This window comes from Aquarana catesbeiana, linkage group LG01, assembly GCF_042186555.1.
Source record: "Aquarana catesbeiana isolate 2022-GZ linkage group LG01, ASM4218655v1, whole genome shotgun sequence".
Classification (NCBI taxonomy): Eukaryota; Metazoa; Chordata; class Amphibia; order Anura; family Ranidae; genus Aquarana; species Aquarana catesbeiana.
This window is the reverse complement of record NC_133324.1, coordinates 731,646,062-731,662,441: the sequence shown is the minus strand read 5'-3', so window position 1 is coordinate 731,662,441 and position 16,380 is coordinate 731,646,062. Positions and strand designations below refer to the sequence as shown.

The 16,380-nt window shown below is 46.5% G+C and overlaps 1 protein-coding gene across 4 annotated transcripts in view; it reads left to right on the top strand.

The window, feature by feature from the left end:
* TTC29 (tetratricopeptide repeat domain 29) overlaps positions 1–16,380 on the top strand; it is a 416,217-nt gene that overhangs the window by 12,659 nt on the left and 387,178 nt on the right. For 3 of the 4 annotated variants that reach the window (XM_073604698.1, XM_073604674.1, XM_073604689.1), the window contains exon 2: positions 10,645–10,760. In XM_073604698.1, coding sequence (XP_073460799.1) covers positions 10,651–10,760 — 110 coding nt within the window. In that variant the 5' untranslated portion in view covers positions 10,645–10,650. The remainder of the gene's footprint in view (positions 1–10,644; positions 10,761–16,380) is intronic. The other variant, XM_073604681.1, reaches the window with a different exon arrangement.

Below are 16,380 nucleotides of genomic sequence, written 5' to 3'. Positions count from 1 at the left end.
CAAGAAATCCGATCGAAGGCCTTCTCCGCATCCGTAGACAGGAGAAGGCCCTCGAGGCCCCGTGTATGTGCTGCATGCGTCAGAAGCAAGGCCTTAATGATGTTGTCTCTTGCCTCTCTACCCGGCATGAAACCAACTTGGTCCGGGCCAATTAAGGATGCGAGGAATGGCTTTAACCTGTTAGCTAGTATTTTGGACAGTAGTTTGAGGTCTAGATTCAATAGCGAAATGGGTCTGTAGCTTGGGCACTCCGTGGGATCTTTTCCTGTTTTGTGTATCACTGTTATGTGGGCTGAGAGAAAGTCCCGGGGTATCTGCCTGGGTGAAGAAAGTGAGTTCAGGGCCCTGGCCAGGGGTGCTGACAAAATGTCGCTGAATGTTTTGTAGTAGATGGATGTGTAGCCATCCGGTCCTGGGCTCTTCCCCGGCTTAAGTCCCTTGATTGCCCCCTGAATTTCAGCAATTGTTATCAGGTCCTCAAGAGGGGTTATCTCATCTGCCTCTAGCCGTGGTAAACCACTGTCCATCAAATAGTCTTGTATGGCCTGCAGTCTATCTGTCGGTATCGAAGGAGGTCTGTGTTGTTGTGCTAAATTGTAGAGTTTGGAGTAATAACTGTGGAACTGTGTCGCAATGGCTTCTGAAGTTACTTCTAATGACCCACCTGGCGATCTGATACCCAATATGGTATTATTTGTACATGTTTCTCTTAAGGCCCTTGCTAAATACCGCCCGGTCTTGTCACCTGATTCATAATAGATTTTTTTTTAAAGAATAGTGATCTCTTCGCTTTAGTTTGGAAAATGTGTTGAAATGTTTTCCTAGTGTCCAGCAATTCTCTGGCAGTCTGAGCCGCCAGGGAACGTTTGTGTGAGGCTTCTAGCTTGCGTATTTTATCAGTCAAGTCTCGGATTTCTTTTTCTTGTCTTTTTTTGCATTGGGCGCCCATCTTAATGAATACCCCCCTAATTGTGCATTTGTGTGCCTCCCATATCATCAGAGGGTCCATATCCTGTGTGTTGTTATGTACAAAAAAGTCAGATATTGCTTCCCGTATGTGGGGGAGTAAGTCAGGGTCTGTTAACAACGAGGAGTTCAGTCTCCAAGTGTTAGACTTGGGTGGTGTAGCTTGCAGATCTATCTTCAAGGAGACGGCGCATGATCTGATATCAACTGAAAGCCGATATGGGCCCCTGTTACTGTCTGAAGGTCTCTTTGGGAGATGTATATATGGTCGATGCGTGAGTATCGGTTGTGAGGGATGGAGTGAAACGTGAAGTCTCGGGTGTCTGGATGGAGGAATCTCCATGTATCTACCAACTGTAATGAGTTTAAGCACTGTTTGATTTATTTAAGGGCTCTGTACGTGATGCAAGACTTTCCAGTGGAGGAGTCTGCAATGGGGTTTAGTGGGATATTAAAGTCTCCTCCCATGATCAATAGTCCCGAAACAAAGCCCTCAAGCTCTCGAGCCACCTTCTGACAGAAGGCAACTTGAGATGAATTGGGGAAGTACACATTTGCCAATGTCACTGTTCTGTGTCCGTAGGTTCCTTTGATAAAAATGTAGCGACCCTCTGAGTCTGTCAGTCTGTCAGTAAGGGTAAAGGGATTGTCTTTACTGATTAGAATTGTTACCCCTTTAGTTTTTGCTATGTCATTGGTTGCGTGGTATGCTGTAGTAAAGTACTTATTAGTAAGTTTAGGGACTTGGTTGGTTCTGAAGTGTGTTTCCTGTAGGAAAACAAATTGGGGCCTACCTTTCTTCAGTTCCCTGAGGAGTGAAACACGTTTTTCAGGAATGTTCAGCCCCCTAATATTGTGAGAGATCACCATGGGCCTCCTCCCAAGTGACGCAAAGGCCATCCCTGAAGTTCAGACCAGGGATGGGGTATTTCAATTTAGCTCTGTAAAGACAAATCTATGTTACTCAGTGTTAAAAGTAGTTGCTATCAGACCAAGGAGAGAGAGCGTAAGAAAGATATAGAAAAAAGAGGAGAAGGAAGTGGCAGTAGGAACAAGATGAGTCGGATTCAAGAATAGAGAGCGAATCCTAAATTATCGGAGAAATTTTTCCAGTAAATAGACCTTAAATAATAAACTATCTTATCCAAGGCGATTGGTTAGTGCACTTGGGTCGCGAAGCCTCCGGCTCAAGTGCACTTTGTGGGTTTGTGGGTGGTTTACCACCGAGGTGGGTTAGTCACATCCAATGGTCTCGTGATGAAGATCAAGTCCCAATCACGAGGTCATTACATAAACTGAATTCAGAAAAATATCAAAAATGTGATATAGGTAATGGAAATCAAACAGTAAGGAACTAAAAAGAACGACACAGCCTGAAAATCTAGGCCAAAAAGAGAACAAAATAAAACTAGCGTCTTTAAGGATCGACCCTGTGGAAGAATTTGTCTGCAAATTATAAAATGCCTCTAGGAAATCCTGAAAATCTTCACTGGATTCTGTGCAAAGTACTTCTTGCTCTAACTGTGTGTTACCGCCTGCATTACCTCATCCTAAGAGCATTGTGATTTCCCAAAGTTTAGCTCAGAGAGAGCCAGGCTGTTATCCTGCGTTTAGAATAGATACAATGCCTAGGAGTGTTGTCTATCAACAAGTAACTTGGTACTTAAGAGAAGTAGACCTCATTTATCATGGTATTGCAAGACTCTGTTGTCTGGAAGAGAGGTTTACATAAGCTAGGTCCATTTAGTTTGTGGCGGTAAAGTGAAAGACCTCCATTGTCACTTGGTTGTTTGAAGAATCCTTGGGAAGGTGAAAAATTGTGGTTGATAGGTTGATAGGGACCCTGGCCTTCAATGAGAGCTGACAGGGGTTAAAGTACCAGGTCCTAGAATTGTAGTCAAAATGTTTTACTCCGCTGCTTGAGACCCGTGGGGGTTTTGTCGCCTATTCGTTGTCCCTGAGTGTTGACCTCCGCCGCGGCCATGTTTCATCCGTTTGGGGAACTGCTTCTCTGGCGTGGAGGATGGCGAAGTGTGTGGGCTTCTTGTGAGTGGTGGTAGGGCAAATTCCTGATACCATTCAGGTATTTCCACCTGATCTAAACCAAGTCCTGAACAGAAATCTGGTAAATCAGATGGCGAGCGTAATACGTGTTGTTTCCCAGCCAGCGTTACCACCAGAGCAAAAGGGAAGCGCCATGTATAGCGCATGTCATGTTCCCTGAGTTTGTCCAGGAGGGGACGCAGTGCTCTATGGTTTTTCAGAGTAATTTGGGAGAGGTCTTGGAAGAGCATAATATGTTCTCCATTATAGACAATATGGTCATTTCTGCGTTCCTTTCTCATAATGTCTTCCTTGAGTGGATAACTTTGAAGACAACAGATAATATCCCTGGGGGGGCCGTGTCCGGGCCTCTGGCTCTAAGGGCTCTGTGAGCTCTCACAAACTCTATGTCCATATCTTCCTATCTTTCCAGCAGGGAATTAAAGACACGTTGTAATGCCGGTATAATCTGGTCAGAGTCCACCGTCTCAGGGATCCCCCTCACCCTGATATTGTTCCTCCTCCCGCGGTTATCAAGATCCTCTAAATGCCTGTTCATTTCTATGAACTGTGCGGCATGTGAGTCAGTGACCTTCTCAAGCCTATTCAGGGCTCTGTTTTGTCAGTCTCCATTTTGTCAGTTGTCAGTCAGTGAAAGTAGATTAGATTTTAGGTCTGTGATGGCGGCCGAAAATGTAGATTTTATATTAGCAGCGAATCCGGACATGTCTGCATATGTGAGGGGTTTGTTAGAGCGGTTGCGTCCCCTACCTGATTCCTCCAGCGCTGATTGTGAATCCTCACTGAAATCTTCCTCTTCTTGTGGGGCCCGCGCCATCTTGGTGCCTGCACCGCTACCTCGTGGAGCTGTCTGTGCTTTGAGGAGATCTGCGATGCTTCTGGCAGCGGAGGATGCAGCGGAATTGCGGCGTGATCTAGAGTGGGGTGTCTGCGGGGTCTGTTTACCCATCTCCGGGTCAATGCTTCTCGGATTATCCTGCTTTAGGCTGTGTCGGTCCGGGAGCTCCTCTAGAACGTGTCCATCTCGGTCGCTTGCCAAGCCACGTCCCCCGTCTCTTCTCTTTTATACTCGGTTGTGACATGACGCTACTTGTATATCAAGACAAGTTACTCTCAAACCAAGGTTTTACTGTATAGGATTTCAGCTTGTTCTGAGATATATAACACTTTCATTGCACAGCTGATGGCTTGAGTGCACAAGTCAGCTTAAAATATCTGTTGGTTGATTTTTTTGGAGATTCTAATTTCCTGGCCGGCCTATAGCAACATGACTTTTGTTGATCTGGGTGGACGATATATGATGTTCTCCCGAATCGCGCCTAGCTCACGGCCGTGGGGCCATGCTATTACGTGATCCGTCACCGACTGACTGATAAGTGTACTGGGTTGCTGCCGATACCATGTGATTTCTGTGACTAATCACAGCAGATCACATGACAATGGTAAACAATAGATAGCTTCCTTTCCTGCCATCCATTGTGTACAATTATGTTGCTGGCTGTGATTGGTCACAGTGATCCCATGGTACAGACAGGGCCAATCGCAGCTCATCTGTGCCATGTGATTAGCTGTAACCAATCACAGCTAATCACAACAAAACACACTGAATGAATCTGTTTCATTCTGTAAAAATGAAATTCACTGGAATAAACAATCGTAATGTGTTAAAAAAAAAAAATCACTTCCCCAGAGTAGTACAGTGTTACTATGGTTACATTGTATTGCTCTGGTCACAGTGTGTAAGGAAAAAAATATAGGAAAAATAGTAAAAAATTTTTAAAAAATGTAAAACTTATATACATTTTTAATTTCTTACTTTTTGACCAAATTATGACCAAAAATTTCAACTTCAAAAAATTTGCCATGTCTCTTACTAAATACCTTGGACTTTCTACTTTTCAACAATGAGTCATTTGGGGGGATATTTATACTATCCTAGTGTTCTCAGGCCTTAAGAAATAGGCTGTCAGTACATCAGGATTGATCGATTTTCAGTTATACATTATCTCACAAAAGTGAGTACACCCCTCACATTTTTGTAAATATTTTATTATATATTTTCATGTGACATCACTGAAGAAATGACACTTTGCTACAATGTAAAGTATGGAGTGTACAGCTTGTATAACAGTGTAAATTTGCTGTCCCCTCAAAATAACTCAACACAGCCATTAAGGTCTAAACCACTGGCAACAAAAGTGAGTACACCCTTAAGAGAAAATGTCCAAATTAGGCCCAATTCGCCATTTTCCCTCCCTGGTGTCATGTGACTCGTTAGTGTTACAAGGTCTCAGGTGTGAATGGGGAGCAGGTGTGTTAAATTTGGTGTTATCGCTCTCATTCTCTCATACCAGTCACTGGAAGTTCAACATGGCACCTCATGGCAAAGAATTCTCTGAGGATCTGAAAAAAAGTATTGTTGCTCTACATAAAGATGGCCTAGGCTATAAGAAGATGGCCAAGACCCTGAAGCTGAGCTGCAGCACGGTGGACAAGACCATACAGCAGTTTAACAGGACAGGTTCCACTCAGAACAGGCCTCGCCATGGTCGACCAAAGAAGTTGAGTGCTCAGCGTCATATCCAGAGGTTGTCTTTGGGAAATAGACGTATGAGTGCTGCCAGCATTGCTGCAGAGGTTGAAGGGGTGGGGGGTCAGCCTGTCAGTGCTCAGACCTTACACCGCACACTGCATCAAATTGGTCTGCATGGTTGTTGTCCCAGAAGGAAGCCTCTTCTAAAGATGATGCACAAGAAAGCCCGCAAATAGTTTGCTGAAGACAAGCAGACTAAGGACATGGATTACTGGAACCATGTCCTGTGGGCTTATGAGACCAAGATAAATTTATTTGGTTCAGATGGTGTGAAGCGTGTGTGGCGGCAACCAGGTGAGGAGTACAAAGACAAGTGTGTCTTGCCTACATTCAAGCATGGTGGTGGGAGTGTAATGGTCTGGGGCTGCATGAGTGCTGCTGGCATTGAAGAGCTACAGTTCATTAGGGAACCCTTCAGGTCTGGTATGGATTTTAAGGGGAACCCCGCGCCAAAATAAAAAAAAAATGGTGTGGGGTCCCCCCAAAAATCCATACCAGACCCTTATCCGAGCACGCAACCTGGACGAGAGAGCGTCCCCCAAAGCCCCCCAAAGCACCTTGTCCCCATGTTGATGGGGACAAGGGCCTCATCCTCACAACCCTTGCCCAGTGGTTGTGGGGGTCTGCGGGCAGGGGGGCTTATCGGAATCTGGAAGCCCCCTTTAACAAGGGGACCCCAGATCCCGGCCCTCCCCCCTGTGTGAAATGGTAAGGGGGTACAAAAGTACCCCTACCATTTCACAAAAAAGTGTCAAAAATGTTAAAAATGACAAGAGACAGTTTTTGACAATGCCTTTATTTAAATACTTCTTCCATCTTCTATCCGCTATCTTCCTTCGGTTTCTTCCTCCATCTTCTTCTTCTTCTGGTTCTTCCTCCAGTGTTCTCGTCTGGCATCTTCCTCCGCGGCGTCTTCTTCCCTTCTTCTTCTCGGGCCGCTCCGCATCCACCATGATGGGAGGCTCCCGCTGTGTGACGCTTCTCCTCTTCTGACGGTTCTTAAATAACGGAGGGCGGGGCCACCCGGTGACCCCGCCCCCTCTGATGCACAGGGACTTGACGAGGACTTCCCTGTGGCATTCCGCGTGACATCAGAGGGGGCGGGGTCACCCGCTACGTAACGGGTGACCCCGCCCCCACTCTGACGTCACAGGGAATGCCACAGAGAAGTCCCCGTCAAGTCCCTTTGCGTCAGAGGGGGCGGGGTCACCAGGTGGCCCCGCCCTCCGTTATTTAAGAACCGTCAGAAGAGGAGAAGCGTCACACAGCGGGATGGTGGATGCAGAGCAGCCCGAGAAGAAGAAGGGAAGAAGACGCCGCGGAGGAAGATGCCGGACGAGAACACCGGAGGAAGAACCAGAAGAAGAAGAAGATGGAGGAAGAAACTGAAGGAAGATAGAAGATAGAAGAAAGAAGATAGAAGAAAGAAGAAGCATTTAAATAAAGGAATTGTCAAAAACTGTCTCTTGTCAATTTTAACATTTTTTGACACTTTTTTTGTGAAATGGTAGGTACCCCCTTACCATTTCACACAGGGGGGAGGGCCAGGATCTGGGGGTCCCCTTGTTAAAGGGGGCTTCCAGATTCCGATAAGCCCCCCGCCTGCAGACCCCCACAACCGCCAGGCAAGGGTTGTGGGGATGAGGCCCTTGTCCCCATCAACATGGGGACAAGGTGCTTTGGGGGGCTACCCCAAAGCACCCTCCCAATGTTGAGGGCATGTGGCCTGTTATGGTTCAGGGGGGGCGCTCTCTCGTCCCCCCCTCTTTTCCTGTGGCCTGCCAGGTTGCGTGCTCGGATAAGGGTCTGGTATGGATTTTTGGGGGGACCCCGCGCCATTTTTAAAAAAATTTTGACCTGAAGGGCCTGGTATGGAATTTAGGGGGACCCCCCCATGCCATTTTTTTTTTTATTTTGGTTCGGGGTTCCCCTGTGGGGAATTCCCATGCCGTTTTTATCAATGAACTTTTATGTGTATTGTCGGACCGGCAATTCATTAATAGCCGCGAGTAGTTTTAAATGACTTTTTTTCCTTTGAAATGTCATTTTGCTGTCAGTCTGTTCTAAACACGGGAAACATGCGCCCCTTCAAAGGCATACTATAGACACCCCCCAGGTACGAAATTTAAAGGAATATTACACTTTTATTGTTCTACTTTAAGCGTTATTAAAATCACTGCTCCCGAAAAAACGTCCGTTTTTAAAACTTTTATTTGCAGTATATACACCGCTCCTCCACCACCCCTGCCCATTGAAATCCTTTCAAGCCTTTCCTTGGCTTCTAGCGAGCGTTAAAAGCTCTCTGCTAATGGCCAAAAAGCGACGCTAAAACAACGATAAAGCCCCACTAAAACTAGTGGCGCTTTACCGCTAAAGTGGCCCATGCTATAGTGTGAAAGGGCTCTTAAATATCCACCTGGCAGCTAGAGCCACGTGTGGCTGATCAGAACCTGCTGGCTTCTGGGAGACACCTGCTGGTGGACACTGAAACTGCAGCCATCGGCCCAGAGCACCACAGTGCCACCAGCAGGTGAACTCAATCCTGACAGATTCCCCCGCTTAAGGAGTGGCCTCTGGTCGTCCTAATGGGCCCTACCACTGGGGTCTGCAAGCTGCCTGAGTACCCCACTGTCAATGTCTGAAGGCTTGGGGAGAACCCCGCCGCCGGGGTCCCAAAACTGGCTGGGTTTTCTGCTGGTCAGATCCTCTGAGATGTACAGTATTTAGTACTTTGCGTCCCTCAAGACAGCAGGTACCCCAATGCTGGGGTTCCAGAGGTTATCTGCAGACCTAGCCCTGGGGTCATGTGACAGTACCGGAACCCAAACATCGAAGTGTCTCATCATAACCTTGTAGCTTGCTTGGTTTCCAGGACTTGCTCTGCACATCAAAAGCCACCTAGGTCTCTCTGAGGCACTGGTTACACGACCCGGGTCCCCTAGTACACCCGGAGCTGTGGCAATCGCATCTGGATCATGGCAAGGCACAGATCGCACGCTGCCATTGCCTGGGAGATTACCACGACCGGGGCCATGAAGGCAGATGCAGCTACCAGTTACCAAGGTTATGTCCGGACCACCAGGCTTTGGCACCATAGGAGCAACACACTGCCAGAGGGACTCAAGCGAGGCAACTGGCAAATGAATCTCAGGCCAAGCAGGTGACCCATATAAGGCACATGAGGACTCGGAGCTTTCCGACCCATTAGCAAGTGGACACTCAGACTTTGCATAACAATCCAACTGAGCAGCTGGCATAGAGTCAATAGAACCCGGCGGGGTGGGAGGGAGAAGATATCTAAGATCATCAATGGTAGACTTGTCATCGGACAGCAGACCCTCAGAGGCAGGCTGGGAAGCAGGCACCGGATCAGCTGGCAGAGGCACATCAGGCCGGGCAGTGGCACAGGTATTGGCACAGTTCAGCTGGGCGGCAGCCCAGGAATCCACATAGTCCAGCTGGGTGGCAGGCTTGGCAGCAAATGGTAGGTCACCCACGGCAGGCAGCAGCATTGTTGAGGAATGTGTGTTTCTAACTGTGGGAAGATGAGACTGACTAGAAGAAGAGACCGATCGCTGTTCCTAATTACTAGGAATAGAGGATCACTCTCTACTCCCCTGACAGAACGGAGATCTGTCTGTTTACATTGACAGATCTCCGTTCTGTCTCTCTCAGGAGCGATCGCAGGGAGCCCAGCGGACATCGCGGCCACCGGGCACGTGCATCAGCTCCTATGTCATGCATCCCCTATATCCCCGCCGTACACCTACGCCGATTTGCACAGGGAAGCCAACCTGCCGCCGTATAACGACGGCGGCTGGTCGGCAAGGGGGTTAATAACTGAAGTGCATAAACAAAATATCTTTGAAAAAAACAAACAATAGAGCTCAAACTGAATATATCAGCTGGATCCACATAAAAAAAAACTTCAAACACAGTCCTTTCTTCTCATTTGGGCCACCAGGTCTTGCATCTCTTTGTTGCATTGCTTGCATTTTGCATGCATACCTGCTTTACCCATAGGTAAAGGAACTTCATTAAAATCTCTTTTACGGCCTGCTGCCATTATGCTCCTCAAAGGAGGAATAAAGCACTACAAGCTATGTGCAGAAAGATCACAAGGTTTATAAGCTGCTTACAAGGTTTCACTTTAATTTTTACTGCTTGCCCTTCCTCCTCAAATGTAGAGCCTGGTACAGATGCATTTCTCTTCAAACAATCATACAGTTTGTAGTGTGCATAGATTTTCAAAACAATGGGATAAAGGAATATTTCTGAACTCTGTTTTATCTCATGGTTACTATGAAATTGTGTGAATGCATCAATGCAGTGCATGTTATCTCAGCTTGCAGAGCTTGGATTCATTGAATGAGTTTACTAAAAATGTAAAGATTGCAGAATATACAGCCTCAAGCTACATAACTAAGCTCCATTTCATGCTGAATAAACTAAATGATTAATGTATTTTAAATAGAAAACTATCTTTAGATAGATTTTTGCTCCAAAAGCATTTTATTAAAATAAATGTTATAAAAATAAAAAAAAATCTGATATAAATAAAAACAAATTAAAAAGATCATCAATTTTTATCCACCCTGACACACACACAAGGCAGTGTAGCACATAATCCATAATCTATAAATCCACACTGGCCTGCTGGCTTAGTCATTCAATAACCTGGTCACCAAGAATGGGTGGAGGACTCATCAAGAGTGTGGGATATAGAAGTGAACTGGTACAAAGGATGGAAAGGATTGTTTTATCAATCCTGACAGGTCAATTAATCAGCAAGTGAAGGGCGCCCCTTGACAGATACATTGTCACTAGTAGACAAAATGGAGTTGATTTATTAAAGGAATACACTGTTCATTTAGAAAAGTGAATGCTCACTGAGCTTGGTACATATGATACAGCTGTGTTTACTTTAACCAGCCTGTCATTGATTTGGATTGCATCCAGGTTGAATTATAGATTGCATTGTGCTTTATTATTATTAACAAAGGTTTGTGTTTTTGTTTCAGAAAGAAATGAACAATTTACCAGCTATGCCAAGACATGACCCCCAAGGGTTACCTAGCCTTGTACAAGTAAAGGCCGTGGCCTCATCACCTAAAAATCGCAAAGACATGAGGCATCAGTAAGTTATTATATTTGTCTTCATCAGAGGCACATCCAGTGCTTTTTTGGGATGATGTCTCTTAGTTCATAAATCTACCACACTTCAAGCTTCAACATAATTCCTTAAGAGTATATCTTAAATGCAGCTAGTACAAGTACCTGAATTTGACTTAGTATCAGGTTAACAGGATATTGTGTTCTCTCATATACAGTAGCGGCAATATGATTTGGTGAGGGAGGGGCTTGACTTATGGGTCGTACACACGGTCGGACTTTTCGACTGGACTGGTATGACGGACGCCGACGGACCAAATCCAGCAGATAATCCGATCGTGTGTGGGCTTCACCGGACCTTCAGCGGACTTTTCCAGTCGCAAATTTGACGTTCTTTAGATTTGGAACAGGCTTCAAATCTTTACGTCCTAACTCTGCCGGACCCAGAAATCCGCTCGTCTGTATGCTAGTCTGACGCACAAAAACCGACGCTAGGGCAGCTATTGGCTACTGGCTATCAACTTCCTTATTTTAGTCCGGTGTACGTCATCACGTATGAATCCGTCGGACTTTGGTGTGGTCGTGTGTAGGCAAGTCTGTTCGTTAAAAAGTCCATCGGAAGTCCGTCAAAAGTCTGTTGAAAGTCCGCTGGAAAGTCTGTCGGACAAGTCCGGTCGAAAAGTCCAACCGTGTGTACGCCCCATAAGAGTCATACAGGTGGGCAAATGGCCTGAAAAAGTTACATGCAGATAGGAGGAGAGAGAAGAGTAAGCAGATGGGGGGCCTCAACAGTCTCCTAATGCTTTTTTTTCAATTAGATCATTTTTTATTTTGTTATCAAAGTATGTTGAAGCTGCAAGAAAACATAGAAACAATTCTCCAGGGCATGCCTGGAGAGAAGTACAGTTGGCATAATGTTAACAAGAAAATAAAGGTACAGTTCCATAACTGGAAGAGATATAAGAGATATGACAGCAGGTTCTCACAAATATTAAAAACTTAATAGATTAAGATAGATAATTTTAAACAGGGCAGTTTATTGCGCTAAAAGACCAACAAGGCCATATACTGTCAAATTTGTGCATGGCATTGGGAGGATAATAAGTGTGCCTCTCAAAAGCAATGCATCTGTTCAGGTCAGGTATCCACTCATCCACTGAGGGAAGTGTTGAGGTGACCTATTGTAAGGCTATCATTTTGCGTGCCACAAATAGGGATCTAAGTATGGCAAGTGATGTGCAATCACCAGGGGGAAAAAAATCGAAATATTAGAAGATCAGCCAGCAGGTTTGTAGCAAAGTCTTTATTAAGAGTCAAAATCACCACCTCCCAATATCTTTGAAGCTTGGGGCTATGCTGCAGGAGATGAATTAGAGTACCATGTGGTTAATTCTATCTGTTGCAGCAGGAATCGCTATGTAGGCCAAAACTCCTGTACAAAAACATAAGAATATGGTAGACGCTATGTAAAAGTCAGGCTAAGGGGGAGCTAGGTCAACTGAACAGATTGTAGAATAGGTTTCCCAGATATGATCAGAAATGGGTTCCGCTGGGGGGCGTGGCGTGGACCGGCATGGCGTAGGAAGCAAAGAACGAGAGCTCCGCTTGCCTACTATCCGTAATATCAAATCCTGGAGGTAATCCTGCTTATTATACGACCACGTTTGGGCTCGCTGTCCTGCCTGACCCCTGTGGAGCATGTCGCCGCCGAAACAAAAGACGGATCCAGCGGCAAAACTGGCAAAGTACAGGAACACTGAAAGGGACGCTGTAGGGGAAAATGGCGCCAGCGCCTCTCCCCATGCTGACTCAGCGGCAGAAGACACGGCGCGGGTGCTCGAAGCGATCTCGGATTGCAAGAGCACCTTGACCAGCAAGATCGAGGAAGTCAAAGTGGACGTATCATTAATACGCCAAGACCTACAAAAGCTAAGAGAGCGTGTCACGGAGACTGAAACCCGCCTAAGCCGAGTGGAAGATGAGGTCCCGCCATTACAAGTCCACGCCGAACAACTGCAGCACCAACTTAACGTGATGTTAGCTAAACAAGACGACATGGAAAACCGCTTAAGGAGGTGCAACTTGCGGTTTGTCGGCCTGCCAGAGGGCTCAGAGGGCTCTGACCCCCCCTCGTTTCTGGAGAACTTACTAGTAAACACATTTGGGAGAGCTGAGTTTTCCACTACGTTTGTGATCGAACGGGCACACAGGCTGGCGGCTAAACCCCCCCTCAAGGGGCTCCTCCGAGAACATTTATTGCCAAACTACTCAATTTCCGAGACCGGGATACAGTACTCCGGCTCACCAGGTTGAAGGGCAATATACCCTTCCAGAACACAGAAATCAAGGTATTCCCAGATTTCTCAGCGGAAGTCCAGAAGAAGAGGGCCACATTTACAGAAGCAAAGCGCCAGCTGCGGACCCGCCATTACTCCTATGCGATGCTCTTTCCGGCACGGCTGCGAGTTGGTGACGACAGAACACATTTTTTCGACACACCTGAAGCTGTTCTTCAATGGCTGGAACGGAGGGCATCTCCACGTCGTGACCCGGCCTAAAATCACCGCTCGACTGTCTTCAAAGATGGACTATGGGTGATACGGATCTACATGTCCCGCTGTCCTGTTACCCTGCAGGTACTGTAATTAAAATCTGTTGCGAATCGCATATCCCCCTTACCTACACTGCTTGCACATACATTTTTCGAACGGGGGGATGGAGTGATTGGCGGAACATTCGGATCTAGCTACCCAAGATGGACATACTATCTACAAGATGCATAAGTTTATGCCAATACGCCTGCCTGTAGGCTTGCTGTGCGTTCCCCGGGAGCTGGGTACGGACGAGAGCCCACCTGAAACATACAAATTATGACTCACGGTTCTTAATGCTAAAGGCAAGCTGCTCAGTATAGGGACATTCAAATTCTGGGGAGAATGGGTATATCCCCGAGTTTGGTACAATCGCTCCTGCTGTTCATGCCTGTTTTACAGCGAATTTTCGCTCCCCTAGTCACGGGTGTCCCCTCGGACCCCGTCTGCTTTTTTCTTATTTTTTGTTGTCTCGGTAACAGTTGCTCTAGGGCACAAGAGAGGTTTCCCTGGCATGCCTGGCAACAGCAAACTGCATGGATGCATAAATGGATGCATTGCCTACCCAGGTATGCCAGCGTGTTGAAGCAATCAAGTTTAGAATGTTTTGAGTGGTTCTGCATTTGGTTTACATGCTACATGCTGAAAAATGATAAAATATGGTGTTTACTCATTGCTATGATGTTCTTTTCTAATAATCAATATATTGGGGGGTTTTTACACGCAAATGATACTGGGGGTCCCCGTCTGCTTGGCTTTACATATCTGGGTATAGGGCTAGGAAGGGGAGACGTGCAATCCCTCACATATGGCGAGGTCAAAATTGTAATGGATACTGAATATGCGATATACACAGACGTAAAGAAGCTCCTATGCAGGATGTCAAATGCTTGACTTGGAACGTGAGAGGTCTCAGGGCTAAACCCAAACGTAATGCAGCATTAGCATATCTTAAAACATTACATGCGGACATTATGGTTTTGGTCGAGACCCATCTCACGGGCCAACTACAAATGGCGCTTAAGAAACCATGGGTGGGTTGGCTCTATCAAGCCCCCTACTCTGCTAACTCTAGGGGAGTGGCTATACTTGTGGCGAAGACAGTACAGTTTGTGTTACTAACGCTTAAATCTGACCCACAGGGTAGATTTATATTCCTACACGCTAAAGTGAATGGGCTAGAATTGTTAATTTTGGCTTTTTACATCCCACCTCCCTTTCAACTTAATGTTATACACGAGGGGATAGCGTACATGTCTCAATTCCCCACTGTCCCTGCGATGTGGCTAGGTGATTTTAACAATATACTAAATAGGGAATTAGACCGTCTATCATTGACACCCCAAGATGTACCCATCCAACCCATCACAAGATTTGGCAGGATAATAACCGATTTGGCCTTAATAGACACATGGAGACACCGTCATCCATTAGAGAAGGCATACTCCTGTTTTTCCACCTCTCACAATGCCATGTCCCGCATCGACCTCATCCTCATCTCCAGCACCATTACCCCTCTACTCCGACAGGTAGGATTCAACCCGCGCATACTATCTGACCATGCCCCGTACTGGATTACACTCAGGGTTGGCTCTCCCTCTGGGTCATACAGTTGGAAGCTTAACCCATTTTGGCTGACGGCTGTCCCAGGCCTGGAGGAAGCAGCCGGCGAATGGAAATTCTTTTTTCAGACAAACAAGGGCATGGCACCTCCAGAGGTCATTTGGGACACTTTCAAATCTCATGCACGCATGTTCTTGTCACAACGCATCTCCCGCTATCGAAAGACTTCCTCCCAGGTTCTTAGACAAGCTGAACAATCCCTCATGGAGGCAGAGCAGAAGTTCACAGCTGACCCATCTGCGGCAACGGCAGACCAATTAAAATTGCAAACCAGAATAGTAAACAATCTATATTTTGAAAAAGCGGATAGGAAAATTTATTATAATAAGCAGAGGCACTACGAATGCGGAGAACGGGCGGGCCGACTTCTGGCCTATCTAGCACACCTAGATCATAGACCTCCTACAGTGGTCGCACTTCGGGATGCAGACGGTAAGCTGCTGACTGAGCCTGATGCAGTGGCAGGGGAGTTCCGCTCCTTCTTCGCATCCATATACTCCTCTAATGCTAACGCTTCTGTAGAAGAGACAAAAACACTGCTATCCAACATAGAACTGCCCTGCCTCACGCAAACCCAGATAGACCAGTTAGAAGCCCCCATCACCGAGAGCGAGATAACAAAAGCCATATCCCTGCTTAAACCATCAAAGGCGCCGGGGTCCGACGGACTGCCCCTAGAATTTTATAAAACATATAGTGAGACATTGATTCCCAAGCTGTGTGATTTATTTACCCACATTTTTAAATCCGAGTCCCTACCCTCATCCATGTGCGAAGCAAACATAGTCCTGATACCTAAACCCCGGAAAAATCTCGAACTTCCGGAGTCCTACCGCCCGATATCCCTCCTTCAACTGGATATTAAGATATTGGCCAAGGTCCTGGCGCTCCGTCTAAATGCGGTGATCCTCTCATTGATCCACCCGGATCAAACCGGATTCATGCCGGCAAAAAACACGGCATATAACTTGCGCAGGCTCCATATGAATGTCCAGGCAGAACACAACACCATGGGCTTTAGAGTGGTGGTGTCCTTGGACGCCGCCAAGGCGTTAGATTCTGTAGAGTGGACATACCTGTGGGAGTGCCTCGCAAAATTTGGATTCAGGCCCCAATTTATTAAATGGATCCAATTGTTATATCAGAGTCCATGCGCCAGGATCTTGGTCAATGGGAGGGTTTCTGACCCGTTTCCTCTTTCCAGGGGTACCTGGCAGGGGTGCCCACTTTCCCCCCTGTTGTATGCACTTGCGGTGGAGCCCCTCGCTGCGTCCCTCAGAGTGCACTCAGGCATTATAGGACTATCCCACGAGAATCTATCAGAAAAGATAAGCCTATATGCTGATGATATGCTCCTTTACCTAGCAGACGCAGGCTCGTCCTTACAGTTGGCCCTAGAGGTAATTCAAAATTTTGGTAGACACTCGGGAC